This window comes from Macrobrachium nipponense, chromosome 1 (assembly GCF_015104395.2).
Source record: "Macrobrachium nipponense isolate FS-2020 chromosome 1, ASM1510439v2, whole genome shotgun sequence".
Taxonomy (NCBI): domain Eukaryota; kingdom Metazoa; phylum Arthropoda; class Malacostraca; order Decapoda; family Palaemonidae; genus Macrobrachium; species Macrobrachium nipponense.
This window is the reverse complement of record NC_087200.1, coordinates 58481956-58504898: the sequence shown is the minus strand read 5'-3', so window position 1 is coordinate 58504898 and position 22943 is coordinate 58481956. Positions and strand designations below refer to the sequence as shown.

At 42.0% G+C, this 22943-nt stretch overlaps 1 protein-coding gene across 1 annotated transcript; it reads left to right on the top strand.

Annotated features, from left to right (window-relative positions):
• The first annotated feature begins 109 nt into the window (after nt 1-109).
• LOC135219331 (uncharacterized) lies at nt 110-22487 on the top strand. The gene is made up of 2 exons (XM_064255997.1): nt 110-268; nt 14128-22487. The coding sequence occupies exon 2, from the start codon at nt 14149-14151 to the stop codon at nt 16510-16512; it is 2364 nt and encodes a 787-aa protein (XP_064112067.1). The 5' UTR covers nt 110-268; nt 14128-14148; the 3' UTR covers nt 16513-22487.
• The last annotated feature ends 456 nt before the right edge of the window (nt 22488-22943 follow it).

The following is a 22943-nucleotide window of genomic DNA, read 5'->3' as shown; positions in this document are numbered from 1 at the left end:
ATTCCCTATTTAGATCATTTAAAGTTTGACGCACTTTTACTCTTGGTATTCTTTTGCAACTGCGCAGTACCTATATTCAGTCCAGCCCCGACAGAAAATTTTAGGACGTGATGCAGTATCGAGAAAGGAAGTGCCGATGACGACAGCGCCTTTGTTTAGTAATCAGAAACCGCATTAAAATATTAAACCGTCACAGTGACAGTGACTGTATAATGTATATGTAGTCTGTGGCACAGCAGTGATCATCGGTGACGTTCGTCTCTTCTCGGTTAGTTTCACTTTATCTCTTTGCTAGATAGCTTTTAAAACGCAGGAGTTGCGTTATTTTATATTCCTTCTACGAAAGAAACGCTCATTATGAAAAGATAATCACAGTATACAGAACTTTGTGAGAGGTTATAGATACTAGAGAAAACATTTTTCCTCAATCTCCCGAAAAGTCATATATCCTGAAAAGATTAGGCAGAAAACTTTATTTCCTCGTGCTTAACTTAATGTTTTTTTGTACTCAACGCCAGAAATCTCATGCAAATTTTTGTGATAAGTGTTATCAGAAGAAATGTCGAAGGCAATGAAAATATTACACCCTCGCCCGTGCTTTTGTAGTATATGATGTAGCAGAGCTAGTAGAAAGCGCAAGACCGAGGCAAATGATACTTTGTGTTTGAGGTAGTTTCAACCAAAATCTGAGAGTATAGCTACTCTCTAGACCTTCCATGGTTCCAACTGCTCCACGTCAACTGTGAAACTGACCGTCTGCTGAAAATATATGGGTGGTTTACTTAACAAGCACCACTAATTGCTTGTTAGATGTTGGGTCTAGATCCAGTATATGAGATACCAAGTGAAACTAATTAAATAATATATTCGCGGACTCTCCTGATTATAGAATGACATACTGGAGGTTGGTCCCCCCTGACAGACACCCCACAACGAGTGGGGAGGGGGAGACAGGATCAGTATCCAACATTGAGGTACCAAGTAAAATTTACACTACAAAAGCATTGCATATCCTAGAATGCTGTGATGGCAACGACAGAAATGACCAACGATTGGAGGGGAGAGATGTAACGCTTTGAAATGATTCAAAATCGATCATAGGCAATATTAATATTAAAATTCTGGAGCCTGATAAAATGTAAAAGGCAAAAATTGCAAGAAATATTCTGATGTGTAGGATAAGAATTACTGCCGGAGTTATTTGTTAAAATTTTTAAGTATGGAATATTTCACTTCATTAATTCTATCACATCTATATATAAAAAAACTATATATGAGATTTACTATAGTTTCACACACACATACACACACAGATAATATATATATATATATATAGATGATATTATATTATATTATATATATGTAGGGCTGGGCCTTTGTATACAAGGCGCACCCTGTGGGTTATTAAGACCTGCGATGTTATACGCAAGTATCTGTTTGTACACTTTCCATCCTTGTCGGAGATTGCGACGATAATTTCTAAGTCAGTATCTTCTTTGGGTATAAAGGCGAAGATGTTCCAAACTCATGATGATAAACTTAACAATATATTTGCGAAACTACATCTCTTAAGTAGAGGCAAGAAGGCGGTTAAGAGAACTTGATTCTAGGAGAGGAAGTAGAGTTCTGAGTTACAATGCATTTTACAAAATCATAGGAGAGCAGCTTAGCTCAGCATACTAACATACAGACAGACGAACATATGAGAGGAAGTCACGTAGACATCTGGTTAACATGTTCCCAAACGAAAGCACTGTGACCTGTTTACACAACTATGGATTTGATTACCACAAGCAAATGCAAACCAGGGCGCTGATACAGCATGCCAAGGCTTAGCTTGCATACTTTTATCAGTCCCTATCACACTCCTTGCTATCTCTATCTCGTCAGTGACCCCTTGGGTCATCGGCTTATTTATATATGGAATATATATTTTAAATGTAACACTTACACACACACACACACACACACACACACACACACAGACACACACACACACACACACACACACACACAGACACACACACACACACACACACACACATATATATATATATATATATATATATATATATATAGATATCACTATATTATATATATATATAATGTTATATATATATACATACATATATATATATTGTTATAACAAACAAATTATAATATATATAATTTAGGAGGAGAAAATATATGGAAGCAGTGAAAACCCACTAAAACTTAAAGTACTTTAATAACAATTAGTAAACACCAATTCAATTTACAAAACAGAACATAAACACAAATTATGGACGAGTTACACAAAAGCAACGATCCCCTGGCCAGCAATTCTTCACAAATTACCCATCACCAATACTGCGGCTTACAGCACAAAAGCCCAAATCAACACACTTCACATCAACTAATCATTATTCATATAAATGGTAACACCAAAAAAGTTAGTGGCAACCACAGTTACAACGCGCTTAATGGGTAAACAATACATTACATAACTAATTCTCTTCTTTAGAAACTTGACACACATTCACTTTCACTTGTTTGCTGCGACCCCATCTGTTGTCTAGTGTTCACACTTCCTATGCACTAGAGTATTAATTTTCTCAGCCTTTTGTTACGTTTTATATGCAGTAAATCATATACCTTTACAATATATAATATTAGCACTGACCCTTTCGTGTGACATTATTACTTCACACAAAGCAGTATTTTTTTTTCCTCTGAATGAGAGGGGCCACAATGACAACAGCTACAAGTATATGTGCTGGTCCATTTTAAAATGATTAAAACAGTCATATGGTGCCAGTCTCAATTCTTCTAAAAAAAACTTAAGATAAGTATTATCGTTTAAATAGCCAATTATATATTCAGAAAGGAAACTTAACTAAACTAAAAATTATATAAATGAACAAATTAAGGTGATAATTGCCATTAGTTGATGTTTAAAGCCAGCTGAGAGTGTGTGTGTCTGTCTCTTAACTTCCCGCCGGCACGCACCACAGCCAGCCTATGCAATGTGTTTGAATACACTCTATCGATGTTGGCTGACTTTGACGACTATTATTCGGTTAATTTTCTCTTTGGTAATATTTTTGCTTTTATTGATTATTATATCCAATAGACAGGCACTAACATTATATTATATCCTCAAGTCTGTTCAGTGTATTTACCATGGCTAATATGATTTATAATCCGTCTCCAACACATTCATAAAAATCGGGCAACCAAAAGTGCAAATCTGTCAGCTGTGTGCGCATAGGGCGTCAATCACTGGAGTGGCCATTTCCCTGCCGAGTGTGTGACTTCAGGCGGCCATATTGAAAGGTCTCGGTCTGGCTCTTTGTACTAACTTTATTACCAGTATTTTTAAAAAACTTTATTATAATTGGACCAAATTTCACAAAGAAAAATTACCTTACGAAAACAGGCTGACCTAAGCACTCCAACCATTGTGGTCAAGACCTAAGGATCTGCTCTTTGATCTAAGCAGTGTCAAGCATAAATGGTTCCTGTGTAACTTACATGACTTTCTTTGCATACAGTCACTAAGCACTAATTAAACATTTATGTGGTACAGTAACTAAATACTAACATTCACAATGCACTTACACTTAATAAGCACTCACATACATTCACTATACACACACACACACACACACACTCAACATACACTCATACTCAGTAACACTAAACACTCACTGAATACCCAACAATCACTAGCACTTACTATACACTAAATGCTCACTAAACACTAAAACACTAAACTCACTAAATGCTCATTATATTCCAAACACTCAGTAAACATTCACTAAACACTCACTTAATCCTAAACATTAATTAAACACTAAACAATCACTAAGCATTCAGTAAGCACTCACTATAAACTAAACATTCACTAAGTACTCATTATACACTAAACACTCACTAAACATTCACTAGACACTCACTTAACCCTAAACACTCATTAAATACTAAATACTTACTAAACCTTAAATACTCATTAAACACTAAACAGTGAATGAACAGCCATTCAATAAAAACTCAATAAACACTAACACTAAACATTTGTTAAACACTAACATTCACAAGATATTCACTAAATGCTCATTAAATATCTTTATAAACATTCACTACACACAAACAATCACAAAACTTTAACTGAGCCTAAACACTCTGTCACGAAAAGGGACGGATCCCCGTTTTAGCGACAAACCTGCCACAACGTCAGCTTAATTTGGCAAGAAGAGACGATGACGTCGTGAATTCAGCTAGGCATCCATGTAACTTTTAGTATGCGAGTATTTGAACTAATGTATATGACACTGTGTGGCGGAGAAGGGCTATGAATTCTGTTAAGGAAAATTGGTGTCTTAATAAATTTTGTTTAACTTTTAACCATGTATATTACATACAGAAAAGAGAAATGCACCAAGCGAAATCATGCCCATAGGAAGGGCTTGCTTGAGGTAGCTAGATTTGGCTTATCTGAAATAAATCTTTATTCTAAATTCTAGCTTTTTGTACAATAACAAAATTTATAATTTGTGGGGGAAAATAAGATGTAATAAACTAGTTCCTGACATAGTTCTAGAATGTTACGCGCTGGCGTTACCAAGTTGTGATTAAGCGTGACTCTAGCAGGAAACCCCATTCTTTTCCGAGGTACGAGAATGTTCAGGTAAGACTGGTCCCCTTCTCCTCTCCAGACAGTGTCGTTGCCATACCATGGGATAGTGTAAATTAATCATGGGTCATCCCCAAAATCTGTAGTGTTATGAACGTGTATTTTGGTTCTATGCTAATCATTGCCTCATAGGTAATCGAATTATGTGTGTTTTGCTAACAGATTCTTGATTAATGGCCTGTTTGTCCACCTCACAGGCAGAGTTTTTGCAACGGCCACGTGCCAGATTACTTCGCTAATTATTTGACCTTGATGTCACTTCATGTCTCTTTCGGGTTATTAACATGTACGTAATGTGTGGGGAAATGTTTATGTATTCAAATCAATTTATTTTTGTAATAAAATCTTGTGAAAATTGTGAACATTGTCTTCTCAACCCCTCCCATGAGTAGTGGCAGCTAAGTCCTTCAGACCTTGGCATTGCCTAGAACGCCAGGGTATGAGCTAACTAAAGTAAAACGCGAAAAATTCGCAACACACTCACTAAACATTCACTAAATATTTACACAAAACATTCAATAAACCCCAAGTACTCACTGAACATTCACTGAATGCTTATGCACTAAACATTTGCTAAACACTAACATCCCCAAAATATTCACTAAACCCTAAAGACTCACTAAACATTCACTGAATACTTAAAAACTAAACATTCACTAAACGCTAACATGCACCTAACCTTCACTGAACCCTAAACAGTCACTAAACACTTACACACTAAACATTTACTAAAGAAGGAGAGAGTGTAGTGGACTTTGTTGTGTCATTCGACATGGCAATAGTAAACACATTCTTTAAGAAGAAAAGGGAACACTTAATAACAGATAGGAGTGGGGGAAGATTCTCCCAGATAGACTACTTCTTGTATAAAAGGATAAATCTGGTGGAGGTCAAGAACTGCAAAGTTATTCCAGGCGACCATGTAGCCCCCCAACACAGACTGCTGTGTATGGATTTGAAGTTGAAAAGGGAAAGAAAAACCAAAGCTAAAGGGATAAGGAAAATTAAATGGTACAAATTAGAGTAGGAAGGGGATAAGAAGAGAGAGGTTTAGAGGAGGGTTTTGGAGGATATTGATATAGGGATTGAAGATGTTCAAGAATGGTGGGCACGAAATGCAGCAGTAATAAGAAGGCATGGAAAGGAGCTGCTAGGAGAGACATCTGGTATCATATGGGAAGAAAAGGAGAGTTGGTGGTGGGATGAAGACATTGAGAAAGTAGTAAAAGATAAGAAGGAGGCAAAGAAAAGATGGGAAGAGTCACAGTCAGTGGAAGACAGAGATAGGTTCAGAGAGAAAAACAAGGTGGTGAAAAAGGTGGTAGCCCAAGCTAAAGCAAAGTCGTATGATGATGTGTATAATGAGCTGGGGACAAAGGAAGGATTAAAGAAGATGATCAAGCTATCAAAGGCTAGAAATAAGAGCACCAAAGATATTACACATATCAAACAAATAAAGGATCAAGATGGTGTAGTACTTAGAAAGGAGGAAGACATTGTGAAGAGATGGAAAGAATATTTCGAACAGTTGTTAAATGAAGAAAATAATAGACTAATAAGAGAGGATGGGCAAGTACATTGGCATGGTAATGAGGTTTTCTAGGCAAGAGTACTAAATGCACTGAAGAAGATGAAGAACGGAAGGGAAGGGAACCTGGACCCTAGACATGATTCCAGTGGAGGCATGGAAAGCATTAGGAGATGAAGGAGTGGATATACTGTACGATCTTATGATAAAGATCCTTGAACAGGAAAAGATACCAAATGAGTGGCGTGGGAGTATATTGATCCCAATTTTTAAAGGGAAAGGCGATGTCCGAGAGTATGGTAATTATAGGGGCATTAAATTGATGTCCCACACTTTGAAGATACTGGAAAGGATGATAGATGCTAGACTGAGAGAAGAAGTACAAATAGGAAAAAGAGCAGATGGGATTTATGAAGGGAAGGGGAACAACAGATGGTATATTTTGTCTGAGGCAAATAAGGGAGAAATTTGGGGAAAGACAAAGGGACCTACATATGGTATTCATTGACCTTGAAAAGGCTTATGACCGAGTCCTGAGACAAGAGGTATGGAGGAGTCTGATGAAGAAGAGGGTGCCGGAGATTATGTGCGATTGATACAAGAGATGTACCGGAATGTATTTACCAGAGTGAGGAGCAGTGTTGGGGAGACAGAAGGTTTTGAGGTGAGCGTAGGATTACACCAGGGGTCGGCTCTGAGCCCATTTATCTTTAACATAGTGATGGATGTTATAATAGAGGGAATGAGGGAGACAGTACCATGGAACATATTGTATGCGGATGATATTGTTCTGTGTGCAGAGAGCAGGGAGGATCTGGAAGTGAAATTGGAAAGATGGAGACAAGTACTGGAGGACAGAGGAATGAGAATAAGTAGATCTAAGACAGAATATATGTGTACCACCACTGAGGGGGATGATAGAGAAAGTATTCAGCTTGGTGGAGAGCAAATAAGGAGAGGTGATAAGTTTAAGTATTTGGGATCTTTTGTTAACACTGGAGGAAGTATGGAAGAAGAAGTAAAACATTGGGTACAGGCAGGCTGGAACAACCGGAGAGCGGCCTCTGGAGTTCTTTGTGACAAAAGAGTGCCACTTTGGTTAAAAGGAAAATTTCACAAGACGGTGGTAAGAACAGCAATGCTGTATGGTACGGAAACAGCAAGCATGAGAAAAACAGAGCAGAAGAAGATGGATGTGGCTGAAATGAGAATGCTTAGGTGGATGTCTGGGGTGACAAGAGAGGATAGGATCAGAAATGACTACATAAGGGGGTCAACTAAGGTGGTGGAAGTATCAAAGAAAGTGCAGGAGGGGAGGTTGAGATGGTATGGACACCTGTTGAGGAGAGATGAGGACCACGCTGGGAGACATACTATGTGGGTGGAGGTGCAAGGAAGAAGAAGAAGAGGGAGACCAAGAAAGAGATGGAAGGACTGTGTGAGAGGAGACTTACATGAGAAGGGAATTGATGAGGCAGAAGCGCAGGATAGAAATAGATGGAAATGGCTCATCCGAAACGGCGACCCCATATAAAAATGGGAACAAGCTGGGAAGAAGAAGAAACACTCACTGAATACTTACACACTAAATATTCACTAAACACCAACATTCAAATGTGACAAAAATAAATACGGATGGATCAAAGTCAGATAGTGGTGTTGGCTGTGCAGTTATCCTTGGTGATACAGCATATATGGCTAAACTACCTGACTTTGCATCCATATTCACAGCAGAATTAACAGCCATAGTCTCTGCCCTGGATATAGTTTTTCAAAGTAGCGACACTAATTTTGTCATTTACTCTGATTCCAAAAGCACTTTAAAAGCTATTAAAAAATTCAATAGCTTCCATCCGTTAGTTCAAAAAGTTCAGGAATCACTCCTCCATTTGTATTTTTTGCGTAAATCTGTCTCTTTCTGTTGGGTCCCTTCACATGTGGGGATTTGCGGAAACGAGATGGCAGATAGGGAAGCGAAAGCTGCTAGTGTCTCATCAGAAACAGCCTTTAGTAAAGTGCCTCAAACAGATCTAAAAGGTCCTTTTAGGTCTTATATTTTAAGCAAATGGCAAGAAAGATGGACTTCTCCTCATCTTGCCAATAATAGAAAGTACAGAAATATTAGAAATAATATATTGCCGTGGCCTACATCTTTCCAGTCTGATAGGCGAACAGAAATAGTTTTAAGCAGACTGAGGATTGGGCACACTTATTTGACCCATCAGTTTATTTTAGAAGGGGGCAGCCTCCTAGAGTGTGCTTGCGGTGGCGAGATGCTAACAGTGGAGCACATTCTGGTTGCTTGCCCCAGATATTTTAACCAGAGAGAGAGATATCCCTGTGTGATATTTTGGGAGATGAAGCAGATATTTCTGCTCTCATCTCTTTTTTAAAGCCTATAAACATTTCTAATAACATTTAATTATTTTTTATCTCATCATAGATATATATATATAATATTTATTAAGCATTTTCTTCATTAATTCATTCATTTGTCATATGGTAATTTATCTAAACACCATTTCTTTATACACTTATTAACTCATTTTTAATGTAATTTATTTACTTTCCATTACGTCGCTGAATGGCTTCTTGGCCCCAGTGCCTGGCTTTTGCCCTAAACTCATATACATACATTCACAAGACATTCAGTAAATGCTCACTTCACATTCACAAAACATTCACTAAAACCTTAAAGACAAAAAACAGTCAATGAATACTTACACAACAAACATTCAGTAACATTGACTAAACACTTGTTCACTAAACCCTAACAATTCGCTAAAAACACTTACTCATTAAACATTAACGATAAAAAAAAAATTCACAATGGCACTCATTTTTCATTTCTCTTGTTTTCTTCACATTTATGCTACTATATAGGTGATTATTTTTTGTCCTAGTTTGCTCTTAATTTATTATTAATCTTTTAAAGAGAGATTGTTTGAAAAGAAATAGAGATCTGTGTCCTTCCTCAGCCAGGTGTACTGTGTTTGCCGAGTTTTACGCCAGCCGAAAAAAAATCGACTACTATAGTACAACATTCATCCCTAAAACTGATAATACACAAATGTATCCATGAATTTATTATGGAGGAGTTATGGGAGTTCCATTTGACAACGTCCTTAAGGATTGAGAGGGGGAGAGAGAGAGAGAGAGAAAGAGTGAGTAAGTTTCAATTTCTTCGTGTTGATAGTGGGTGTGTGTGTGTGTTGCCTTTTTGTGTTGTTGTTTGTTTTGTATTAGTGATTGTGCAGTGGTCTTTTGTTGTGGTTGTAGTCCTTGTTTGCTTGTTGTGTTGTTCAGTTGTGGTTGTGTTCCTTGTTTATTATTGGGTTGTTGAGTTGTGGTCCTTGGGGGTTGTGTTGTTGAGTTGTGGGGTTGTGGTCCTTGGTTGTTGTGCTTTTGTTGTTGAGTTGTGTGGTTGTGGTTCTTGGTTGTTGTCTTGTTGTTGGTGGTGTCTGTGACCTCGACCAGCTGACAGCACAGCATAGCCCTGAGTATCTAGAGTTGGGGGAGTACAAGTGTTTCTGTTTTTGTTCTGTGTGTAGGTAAGTCAATTGTCCTGTATGTATTCCATAGTGTAAAGAGGAAAGTGTGGATTAGGGTGAGTTTGGCAGCTGGATTGGTTAAGTTTATGTGGGGGGCATTTTGTCCACTTGTTTTTTGAGCTTGTGATCCCGCCACATTAGATTTTTGGCTCCCGAACAGAGACTGCTAGTGCGGCAGCTGCAGGACGATTGGGGTAGTGAGTTGTGTGATTGGTGGAGAAAGTGAGGATGGAAGGGTTGAAGGAGATGGAGAGGCTGAAGAAGGAGTTGCGGTTGGCGAGGGAAGCTAAGGAAAGATTGGAAGTAGAAAATGAGAGGTTGAGGGTGGAGTGTGAGGAGCTGAAGAGTGAGTTAGAGGAATGCTAAGAAGTGCAAAAGTGGAAATGAAATAAGAGGTGAAAGGAGCAGAAGAGAGAATGGTTGAGAAAATGGATGAAAAATTCGGGGTAATGATAAATGCAGTGCATGGGAGAGGGAGCAGTAAGAGGTAGGCCTACTGGGTCTTGTGATGGGCCAGGAGTGATTAAGAAAGTTAAAGAACAGGTGGATGAGAGTACGAGTGATGAAAGTGATTTGGTTGTGATAAGAAAGGGGAAGACACAGGATAAGAATAAACCTGAGGACAAGAATAAGAAGGGGGCTGAGGAAAAGAAGAAGACTAAGGGAAAGAAGGTTAGTAAGGGTAACGGACAGGATGAGACTAGGACTGAATATATTGGGGAACAGGCTGAGAGTGATTTAGATAGCGGTGAGTGGAAACAGGTGGGTAGAAAGATGAAGGGTAAGAAGAGTGTAGTCAGGAATATGGACGTGAGTATGGAAGTGGATTTGCTGTATTTGGAAGAGGGAAAGAGGGGTCAGAATGGAAGTAACGAAAGTGAGAGTAAGCAGGCAGTACGAAAGGCTGTGTATATGAGAGAGGTAGCCCGATGTGCACAACACAAGGAATATGGTAGTAGGGACATAGGGGACTTTTTTTAAGGAATATGAGAAGTATTGTTAGGCTAAGTATGGGGATAACAAGAGTCTGGGCAAGAGAGTTATGTAACTTCTTGACTGGATTTTTGCTGAGTATGTATGAGGTGATGATGAGTGTAGGGAATGTGCTGTATGAGAGTGTGAAAGCCAGGATTGTAGAACAGGCAAAGAGTATAAAGAGTAGCGTTAGATAAAGGAGAAAGCATGATTTTGAAGAGGCGAGAATGAATGTTGGTGAGTCGTTGTCAATGTATGTCTGTAGGTTAGAAACATTAGCCAGGAAAAAGTTTGGGGACGAAGGGATAAATGAGTGTAAGGAGTTAGTGCGGAAGTTGTTGGCAACTGTGCCTGAGAGCCTATATGAGTTTATAAATCTGAATTGTAAGGAGAAAATGAGATGGACGAATAAAAGGTTAACGTGGAATGACATTTTAGAAATAGAAGAGGATTACGAGTTAGATAGGTGTATGAAAGTGAGTAGTAGTGTTAGGACTGAAGTAACTGAGGTTATACCAGAGTTTAAAAGCTATAGTGTATGTGTAGGCAAAAGAAGATGAGTCAGGCAGGGAATTTGGGAAACTAGGTGTTAAAGGGATTCAGTTGGGTGGGTCCTCTAGTATGCGACAGCGTGTTCAGGAGAATGCGATGAGTGAGTGGTTGAGGGTGAATAAGTATGACCCAGGTGTCAGTGAGCAAATAGATCTGGAAGATCGGCAGTTGGTGTTGGTTGAGTATGGAAGAAAGTGGAAGAAGGTAAGGAAAGGGAATGAAAGGGAGAAATGTGAACTGCATGATAGAGGGGTATTACATGCATAAGGCATGTAATACGGATGACTTTGAAGGGAGGAATGATACATATAGTGTGTGTGGGTTTGAATTGTCAGGGTTTAGTGAAGTTTCACCAGGAAAGGAATAAGATGGTAAGGGTGTGGTTGGCAGTATGAATGAGTCTCTTTGGGAGTTTGGCAGGAGTGTAAATGAGGTTAGTGATTTGGTGGCAGAGTTACGAGAGATATTAGGACAAGAGTTGGATGGGTTAGATAAGATAGTGAATGGGATTTGGGAGGATGGTATGGGGGGAGATAATAATGGGAGTCTGACTGGAAGTGGTCTGGGAAAAGTGGATGGTGGTGTAACTGACAGTGTGTATGAGGGCCCTCAAACAACATCCAGGAGGCCTGCGTCCAAGCATCCGTGGGTGTTGCGGAAGGTTATCTAGTGTGGGTGTTGTGAGTGTAAGGAGACATTGTCAAATGTAACAGGAGGAAATACGGAGGGGTTATTGGAGTTCCATTTGACAACGTCCTTGAGGGTTGAGAGAGTGAGTAAGTTTCGCGGTTTGTGTTGCTGTTGAGATCATGTGGTGTGTATTTGTGTTCTAGTTTTCTGTAAGAGAGAGAGAGGGCGTAATTGGTGGATGGATGGTAAACGATTGAATTGGCTGTTGGTGAGTTCTGGGTTGTCTGCTGGTGCAGCTGGAGTTAGTTGTCGGGATCAGAGTTTTGAGTTAGTCTTTAGGCAGAGCCGGTGATGATCAGTAGCATCGGCAGTGGTCTGTGAAGTGTTGAAAGCGTTGAAAGTCAGTTAAGTTGTGTGTTATTGATTTGTTGTTTAGCTGTTGTTGAATTTGGTATTGTTTGATTTGGAGTTGTTGTGCCTGTGCTATTGAGTTTGTTGTGCTTGTGAGTTCCTGTTGAGTTATATGTGAGTTGTTGAGGGTTGTTGTTGGTGAGCTGTTGTGATTTCTTCGTGTTGTTAGTGGGTGTTTGTGTTCCCTTTTTGTGTTGTTGTTTTTTTGTGTTAGTAATTGCGCAGTGGTCTTTTGTTGTGGTTGTAGTCCTTGTTCGTTTGTTGTGTTTTGGTTGTGTTCCTTGTTTGGTTGTTGGGTTGTTGAGTTGTGGGGTTGTGGTCCTTGAGTGTTGTGTTGTTGAGTTGGGTTATGGTCCTTGAGTGTTGTGTTGTGGGGTTGTGGTCCCTGGTTGTTGTGTTTTTGTTGTTGAGTTGTGGGATTGTGGTTCTTGGTTGTCTTGGTCCTTACAGTGGTGTCTGTGACCTTGACCAGCTGACAGCACAGCATAGCCCTGAGTATCTGGAGTTGGGTGAGTACATGTGTTTGTATTTTGGTTTTATGTGTAGGTAAGTCAATTGTCCTGCATGTATTCCATAGTGTAAAAAGGAAATTGGCTGAGGGTGAGTTTGGCAGCTGGATTGGTTAAGTTTATTTGGGGGGATTTTGCCCGCTTGGTTTTTGAGCTTGTGATCCCGCCACATTATTAGTATGAAAGTCAGTTGAGACCAATTTAAAAGACGGTAGTCCTGCTTCGATAAAAACCAACCGAGTAGGCTATAGCACAATTATTATGTTCTGTACTCTGACTACTGAGTATTTATTACATATGTAATACTATCTATGTAATGGCTGCATTTTACTCTATTTAAAAAAAATTATGTACTTATACATTTTATAGCAATATCTCTAATAATGATAAGAACTTTCATGCTGCTTTACAGTGCCAGTCTTACAGCTGCCGCAACATCAACGTTCAACTCATAAACAAAGATAAAGCGAGTACGGTAATTCAAGTCAGTTGATTGCTTGATAAAATAATATAACCGAATTATATTGGCCCATACAGATGACTATTATTTCTATGAGACAAATAAATAATATTTGTATGAAATAAATACAAAGGATATAGAAAGGAAAAAATTAGTTATTAAGTATATTACAATAATGGATAATATGGTTCAATAGTAGCCTACTATTCTATACATTAATTATCAGGATTTGCACTTCCCTCTGCCCACCAGTTAGGGTGTGTCTGTCAGGGGGTACCACCCACTAAAATGTCTGTCATTACCATCACAGCATTCTAGGATATGTAGTGCTATTGTAGTTGGATGCAAATCCTGTCTTCCCCTCCCCACTCGTTGTGGGGTGTCTGTCAGGGGGTAACCACCAACTAAAATGTCTGTCATTACCACCACAGTACTCTAGGATGTGCAGTGCTGATGTAGTATAAATTTTACTAGGTATCTCCTAAGTTGGATCTAGATCCAATTAACCCTCCCCCCCACACTTTTCAGTGTGTCTATCAGGGGGACCCACCCTCCAGTATGTCTGTCACTGGTCATTCTATAATCAGGAGAGTCTGCAGATATATCAAATATTAGTTTCATCTGGTATCTCATATACTGGATCTAGACCCAACATCTAACAAGCAATTAGTGGTGCTTGTTAAGTAAGCCACCCATATATTTTCAGCAGACGGTCAGTTTCACAGTTTACAAGTCTTCTCTTAAATACCAGTAGGGGTTACAGTTGGTATCTTGTTCGTTGCAACTCAGTGGTCTGGGCAGCTGCTCTATATTAAAGTTCTATCTATTTTTTGCAGATTGTGGCCATAAATATCACCATGGACAGTGAACCTTTTGTGATTAGAGTGCAGCCTGCAATAAAGCATTATGGTCCTCCCGAGGCCTACAAGAATGATTCGTGTCCCAGAGGAGCTGTCTTCATCGCAAACTACAGAAATTTTGATAAATCTAAAAATCTTCGTCTCAAGGAAAGAACTGGAAGTGAAGTGAATGTTCGTCATCTTGAAGAACTTTTCACTCAAATGGAGTACGAAGTGACGAAATTCGATGATCCAGGAACAAAAGACGATACATTGGCTGCACTTGTGCATTTCCGCCAACTTGATATTCATAAGAATGCCGATTCACTTATAGTGATTTTTAGTAGTCATGGAAAAGAAGATGAATTGTTTACATCAGATGGACAGCTTATACATTACAAAAGTATCTGCCAAATGTTTAGTGATGAAAATTGTCCAGATTTGATTGGGAAGCCAAAGCTCTTCATGTTTCAGTTTTGCCGAAATGAACAACAGCATAGTACTACTCCACTTGCCTCCAGTGACTCCCCAGCGCACAAGTGCACACGCCGTGGAGTAACTTGTACTTACGTCTGTTTGGCCACTGCTGAAGGACAAACATCTTACAGGACGAGTAATGAAGGAGCCCTCTTCCTCCATGAAGTCTGCAAAATTTTCATGGAAAATGTCAAAGACAAACATTTTGACTCCCTCATGAAATTGGTTTCAGAAAACCTCTTGAAAGACCAGGCTGTAGAAATACAAGAATGGCGTTTGACGAAATGTTTTTACTTTAATCCTCCACTTATTGGACAAGAGGCTATAACTCATAATTCCACCAAAGTCCCTTCAGTGACAGACTTACCAGCGGAGCCGCCTGAACTGCAAATGGATGATGGTGTCTATAAGATGTCCAGCAATCCCAAAGGAAAGGTTTTGATCATCAATAATCTGGATGGATGTATAGATGATGAAAGCAAACTAAAGGATATATTCCATCAACTTGGCTTCAGCACTTCACGACCCATCAATAATGTTTCTTATGACGAGCTAAGAACACATTTTGAAGACTTCAAAATGCAGAAACATCATGATGCTGCAATAATAATTATCTATGGACGTGGGTTTGAAGATCATGTCGTGTGCTCTGATAACAAAGCAATTAGCTATAGAGACATGATAAAAATGTTCCAGGGTGAAAACTGCTCAGAACTTGAAGGGAAACCAAAAATCTTTATCATCAATTATTGCTGCTTTGACAATCCATCAACAAAACAGGCAGAGCAGGGCCAAAGTGATGGTAGCAACTCGAGGCCTACCGAGTGTGAGATCATGAAAGCAAAAACAGTTTCAAAAGCTGCAGACAAAGATACGTTTATTTATGGAGTGGAAGTAGGAGGAGGAAACTGTGAGCAAGGTTCACTGTTAACTCAAGCTTTGTATCAGGTATTACTAGCTAAACAGAACACTGAGACTGAACTCATCCCTTTGCTCCGACAAGTTAGTGACACGCTTGAAAAACTGAGTAAGGAAAGCACTACAGAATATTTTGTTGTTACGTACAACTTCAGATTTGAGAAAAACTTTTACTTCAGTCTGCAGAACCCTAATCCATTAGTAATGGCTACAGTACCTAGTGCAACTGGAAGACATTTGCATCCCAAGAACAGATGGGTCATTCCTCCAGTTAAGACACCAGTGGTGGGCAGTAATTTATATAAGAATACGTCATTTCCTCGAGGAAAAGCAGTCATAATTTGCTTCTCTAATTATGAGTCAAAGCTACTTCCTAAGAGCTATGAGTTGTTGAATGAAGTAGACAAGTACAGACAAATTGTTGAGGATCTTGGCTACGACGTCAAACTTCTGAAGGACTGCACCCATGAATCTATAAACTATTCACTGAAGAGTTTGGATGGAACAGATGCTGTTGACTCACTCATGATTATAGCGTTTGGCTATGCTAAAGATGTGAACACTTTGTATGATGTAAATGGACAAGAGCTGCCTGTGTCAGACATTTTCCACGTTTTCACAGACAGCCAATGTCTAGATATGAGAGGAAAGCCAAAATTATTCTGTTTTCACATGACAATCCTCGATAACTTGCAAGAGTTTTGTCTACTGCCACCTAAAACAGACTTAAAAGATGCATTTGCATATTTCCTAATTTGTTCCCTTTCAGATAACAGTGAAGGACATCCAAGAAGGGGACTGGAGAGCATTTATGAAGCATTAGAAAGAGGATCGTCAACATCCACAGATGTAGAGACCATAATAAGACAAGCTGAAGAGCAACTGGCCAAACATCCAGAAAAACGAAACAGTGAACGTTTATTGATCGTGCCTATCCAGTTCCAAAAAGAATTCGTTTTCAATCCCACTTCTCTAACGAAACAATGAACTAAATGGTAACTTAATGGCACAGATAGCTGCTAAATGCGCCTCTACATTTAGTTCTGAGATGATTGCATATACAAGGAAAACCATATTGAAGAACATTACATTTCAAATCCCCACACCTTGAAAGGAGACCAGAGCAATCCTTACCCTATAGCTCTCTTGAATCCTTAGACCAACTTCATCCTTTTAACTTCACACTTGTGAGATTCAAACTGAAAGCTATCATTTCAGGTTACCTAACAAAAATCAATTTTGTTTTAATTTTAGTTATTCCCATTAAAAATCATTTGACCTTGTTAGCTACATGTGATGCCGATCAAGTTTCACCATGCGTAAATGAAAAGAGGTGTTTTCAAGTCATGATCAATACAAATGTTCAGTATTCACAATGGCCCTGTGAGAAATTCCTCTCACAAATATTTTTTTCTAATGTTTTTGTCTGTTCACTTGTTTCCGTGTTATCTATCTCTTATTATCTGTCTCATAAAAAATGACTGATTGACTTTTCGTCATGAATTGCCTTGTCAGGTAGTAATCGACAGATAGGAACTAAATTACATGTATTTCTATTCATGTGAAAACCAAATATATTTGCATGCCTATGAATATTTTGTAAAAATATGTAGTACTACGTCTCTATTGCATGTCATATTAAGGGTGAAAGAACCACATCTACTCGAAAATGGCACTCTTAACATTATTTTTCTGATCTTTGCTGTTCTAGCATGTGGTGCGGTTAGCACCAAAAGATGGTTTTTTACACAAAGACGAAGTTCTTTTGACGTAAACGTCAATAGACGTTTTAGTAACGAAGTATAAGTACTGTTTGATATGTGATTATTTATATATCCCTATATGCATAAAATTGCTCATGGTGAAAATAATTCGCATATCACGTATGTAAGAGTTGAAGGTGTAACTTTCAGTAAAAGTTTCAACTAATAAAATCTTTTTATACACCTCCAAAGGAAATGAGAAAGGTAATGACAAAGATGTGAATATTATTTGAATGCGCATGTGCGGTTTTATAAGCAAGTATTTGATGTAGAGCATAGATATCTATGATGCAGAGGGAAGCAAACCAAATGATTTGCTAATGAAATCCTGGGGGAAAAAACCCCTTCATAATGGGTATTCAAATGATCAGCCATCATTAAACAATTGCACAAGAGGGGCATATGTGGAAGAATTATCAGATTTATATATTCCTTTTTAATGGACAGATTTTTAAAGGTAAAAGTGGGAAACTCTTTCCTCCGTAAGGACGGCATTTTGCCAAATGTCCGTCCTTCCTCTGCACATACCTTTTACACCATATACTGAAATGTAGAGCATTTCACAGCCTATCTGCCGATATATATATCATGTAAAGATGTACTCTCTGCACGAAGATATATGTATATTTCCAGCTGTGATGAAACACAATCACAGCAGGGGCTCTGTTTCCGTCTGCACTGCTGCCTCATATACAGCCATCTCTGTTCATTAAAATTTCTATGGGCTGCGCTAGGAGCAAGAGCCTGTATTGGCTTAAGGCCAGCTTAATCTCAAACAACATTCAATAAAGTTAGTTAGAACTTTCTCCTTCTCTGATTCCAGTCCTCACAACAGGTGACCTCCTGGATTAGGACGGTAGCAACTCAGGCCACCTGCCCCAGAAAACCTTTAACTGACCCATACAGTGCTCAGTCTAGGTTCTCTGGGGTTCCTATCTGCGGTCGACCACAACGCCATTAGCGGACTCAAAATGGCATGTCCTCTACAGGAGTGTTTTGGCATTTATCTCACGGTTTGGCCCGCCATTTACAACACCTGTCGACTGTAAAAGTGAGTTGGCAGACATGGAGAACTTGGTTAAAAACTGGGAGCTGTCCGTTGCCATTCCTTCTGGTTCTTTGATGCTCTGACCAGAGGCACGATCCATGCTCTTGCCAAGGGGGTCCCCTGATGCCCTGACCCGCCCCCGATCGACGTCCTTGCACATCGCCACCACACTGGTGGAGCCCCACTCCGTCAAACTGCCACCCTTCTCCAAACAGAATGTCACAGCCTGGCTACTCCGCATGGAGATCCAGTTCTGGCTCCATGGTATCATCAGGGAAGGAACCAAGGTGGACCTAATCGCTGCAGCCTTCCCGGAGGACGTGTTCAACCACCTCGCCCCCTGGATGGCTAGCCAGCTGGGAGTGGTGCCCTACAAAGGCCTCAAGACCCAGCTCCCTCCCGGTTCCTGAGAGAGCCGCCCACATCTTCGACCTGGTGGTCAACCCCATGACCACTGCGAACCCGAGGATGGCCTGGCACAAGTTCCGGGACCTGATACTACTGCCGGAGGTGGATCATCAAGGGCACAGGAAGGAGGTAAGCCTCCTTAGACAGCTCTTCCTCTGCCAATCTGCACCCCAGGTCCACAGCCAGATCCCCAACGCGGAAGACCTGGACATGGAGAGCCTGTTGGATCGCGCCTTCGACCTGTTCACCGCCACCCAGGCTGCAAAACTCTCTGCCCCATTGTCATCCAACAGCCTGTAGCAGGAGGAACCCGAGGTGGCAGTGATCAGTGCAGTCTTCCAGAGGAGAACCTCCACAACTCCACAGGACAAAGGTTGGTGCCACTTCCACCAGAAGTTCGGCAGTAAGGCGAGGAAGTGCAAGTGCCCCTACTCCTTCGTGCCTCAAAAATACGACGGAGGCAGCACCCAAGGCTGCCCCTGGGGAGCGGCATTAACAAAGTCTTGCCCTAGAGGATTTTACGTCGACACCATCTCCGGCCACAGGATGTTGGTCGACACTGGTACCATGCAGTCGGTGTTCCCGCCATCAGCACAGGACCGCAGTCGCACCCCCAATGCCTCGACCGCCCTCATAGCTGTCAACGGAACCGCCATCCTGGGCCAGACCTACACCTGGCCCTTCGTCATCACCGACATACGTCTCCCTCTCCTGGGGCCGGACTTCCTATCCCACCACTGGCTCTTTGTAGGTGTAGCCCACGAACGCCTCCTTGACACTGAGACCTGCCTCTCTCGCCCACTCACCACAGGACTCAGGGCACCCACCATCTGCTCCATTTTTCCCCACAGGTATGCCTCCCTCCTACAAGAGTTCCCAGATGTCTTCCGACCCGAGCTTCACCAGGTGGCAGGGGCCACGCATAAGAACGGTGTATACCATTACATCACACCAAATTCCACTGCCTCCCACCAAAGCTCCTTCAGGAAGCCAAAAAACGAAGGCAGATGGCACATAGAGGCCCTGCGGTGACTACCACCGCCTGACCTCGTCACCACTCCAGACAGTTGCCCCCTGCCGAACATGCAGGACTTCACTGGGCCTCTCCACGAAGCAAAAATCTCTAAAATTGACCTCTTAAAGTCCTACTTTCAGGTTCCTGCCACCTTCGGCCTGCAGAACGCCAGAGCCACCTTTCAGCTCCTTATGGACAGCATCCTTGGCAACCTACCCTTCTGCATCTGCTATGTGGATGACATCCTCATATTTTCCAGATCACCAGAGGAGCACCTGAACCAAGCGCCTGTATGAGAATGTGCCTGTCACCCATTTCGACAAGTGCACCTTCGGCGTGGAGAAGGTGGATTTCCTCGGCCACAGGATCACCCCAGCAGGATTATGTCCTATGGCGTCAAAGGTGGCTGCAGTGGAGAAATTCCCGACACTGACGACAGTCCAGGCCCTGCAAGAGTTCATCGGGATGGTGAATTACTACAGAAGATTCATCCTGGACATTGCCCGCACCATGTGTCCTTTGACCAAGGTCCTGAAGGGCAAGCCAAAGAAGCTGACAGGGGAAGAAGCCCAACAGAGTGCCTTCGACTGCACCAAGTCATCCCTCAGCAGAGCCACAATCCTGGCTCACCAGGACCCCGACGCATCCCTGACACTCACCAACACGGCATGCGGTGCCGTCCTGGAACGGCTGATCAACGGGGTCACCACACTGCTAGCCTTCTTCAGCAGGAAGCTGAAACCCACCGAGACCAGCTACAGCACCTTCGACCACAAGCTCCTCTCTGTCTGCCAGGCCGTCCGCCTTTTCAAGTATCTCCTGGAAGGCGTCCCATTCACCGTAAAGACGGACCACCAGCTGCTGGTCCATGCCTTCGTCAAGGCAGGTGACGCTTGGTCTGCAAGACAGCAATGTCACCTCGCAGCCATCTCCGAATTCGGGTGCTCCATTGAGTACGTCCTTGGTGGAAGGAACCCTGTAGCCAACGCCCTCTTGAGGATCGAGATAAATTCCCTGCACCTCGGCATGGACTGCAAGCCCTAGAGCGTGAGCAAGCCTCTGACCCCCGAAGTACCAGCCTACCAGACTGCCATCACCACCCTCTGATGGGAGGACATTCAGCTTGGCCCTTCCAAGACGACGCTCCTCTGCAACACCAGCACCGGCACCCATGCCCCATGATACCCGCCTCCCAGAGGAAGTAGGTATTCGACATGATCCATGGTCTCTCGCACCAGTTGTCACACATAACAAGCAGACTCATGACAGAAAGGCTTGTTTGGCACGGCATCAAGAGGGACTCCCTGGAGTGGGCCAGGAACTGCATCGTGTGCCAAAGCAGCAAGACAGGAATGCACACCAAATACGGAATAGGCACCTTCCCTCAACCCAGGTGGAGATTCAGGCATATCCACATCGATGTCTTGGGGACCCTTCCTCCATCCGATGGTACCAGATACCTCCTGACTATGACTGACCTGTCCAACAGGTGGCCAGAAGCCACTCCAATCAGAAGCCACTGCAGACGCCTGCCCCGAAACCCTCCTATCCAGCTGGATCAGCTGCTTCGGAGTGCCAGATGACATCACTATAGACCGGGGAACCACCTTCACCTCAGAACTCTGGACCTCCCTAGCACGCCTGATGGGGACCAAGCACCATACGACCATGGCCTACAACCCTGCAGCCAACAGCATGGTGAAAAGCACCCATCACTCCCTCAAAGCCTCCTTGATGGCATGCTGCACAGGTCCCGACTGGAAGGTATAGTTACCATGGGTCCTTCTCGACCTCCACACTGCCCCAAGACCCAAAGGCAACCCGTTACCAGCAGAAACGGTTTATGGCGAGAACCTGACAGTGCCAGGTGAATTCTTCCGTGCTGACAGCAACGACCCCAACATACTACTGGGAAGACTCTGGACAGCCACCCAGAAATTCGTTCCCTGCCGAGAGACCTACACCAACAGGAGGCAGTAGTTCCGACCGGGGGCCCTGGACTCCTACAAGTATGTCTTCATACAGAAAAATGCCACCTGCCCGCCCATGATGAGACCCCACCGAGGACCACACCGCATCATCCGCCGAGAGGAGAAGGTGTTCCTCATCTCGATTGGCAGCTGCGAGGACTGGGTCTCGATAGACAGACTGAAGCCCGCCGTCGTTCCCAATGAAGACGGCCTCACAGAAGTTCCTCACAGTACAGTGCCCCGCAACACAGCCTCGCTGGAATCCGACAGCGCCCCCAGACGTTGCCGGGGCTGCCCAAGGAAAGCAGACAAACTCCCCAGGCCCACCACCAGGGGCAGCATCCTGCTTCCTGACTCACCGGACGACGAGGACCCGGAAGACGTCCCCCGACGGATGGAATCTCGAACCCGCAGACTCCTCCAGCCCCCCTGCAAGATTCCACTGACCATAAGCCAATGATTATTACTTAATCATTGTCTGAAGGGGGGGGGAGGTTAGTATTTGTAAGGACAGCATTTCACCAAATGTCCGTCCTTCCTTTTACACCATATACTAAGATTTAGAGCATTTCACGGCCTATCCGTAAAAATGTACTCTCTGCACAAAGATATATGTACATTTTCAGCTGCAATGAAACACAATCGCAGTAGGGGCTCCGAACCCTTTTTGTATGCGCATGCGTGATGGACACTATGTTTCCGTACACACTGCTGCCTCATATACAGTCATCTCTGTTCAATAAAGTTAGTTAGAGCTTTCTCCTTGTCTGATTCCAGTCCTCACACTCCCAATCTTTTGTGCAAGAAGAAGAGTTCCCCAACGAAGTGTTTTAAGTGGCAATAAATAGTGTGGTTGGAAAAATCTTACCTCCTGTCAAATGCTCACTTTTTGTTGATGACCTTGCAATACATTGCACAGGATATAATTCATTGTCAGTATGTAAACATCTGCAAAGGTCTATTAATGTAATTGCTAAGTGGGCTGATGAGAATGCTTTTAAATTCTCCTCTTCCAAAACAGTTGCAGTAAGATTACCAGGTGCCGGCGTATGGAAGAGGTTCCCACACTTAGTTTAAAAGGATCTATCATTCCTCATGAAAATGAAGTCAAATTTCTGGGGATGATTATTGACCACAAATTAACATGGGCCAGTCACATAAATGCCCTAAAGATTAATGTTAAAAAATCTGAATATTTTAAAGGTTGTTTCTGG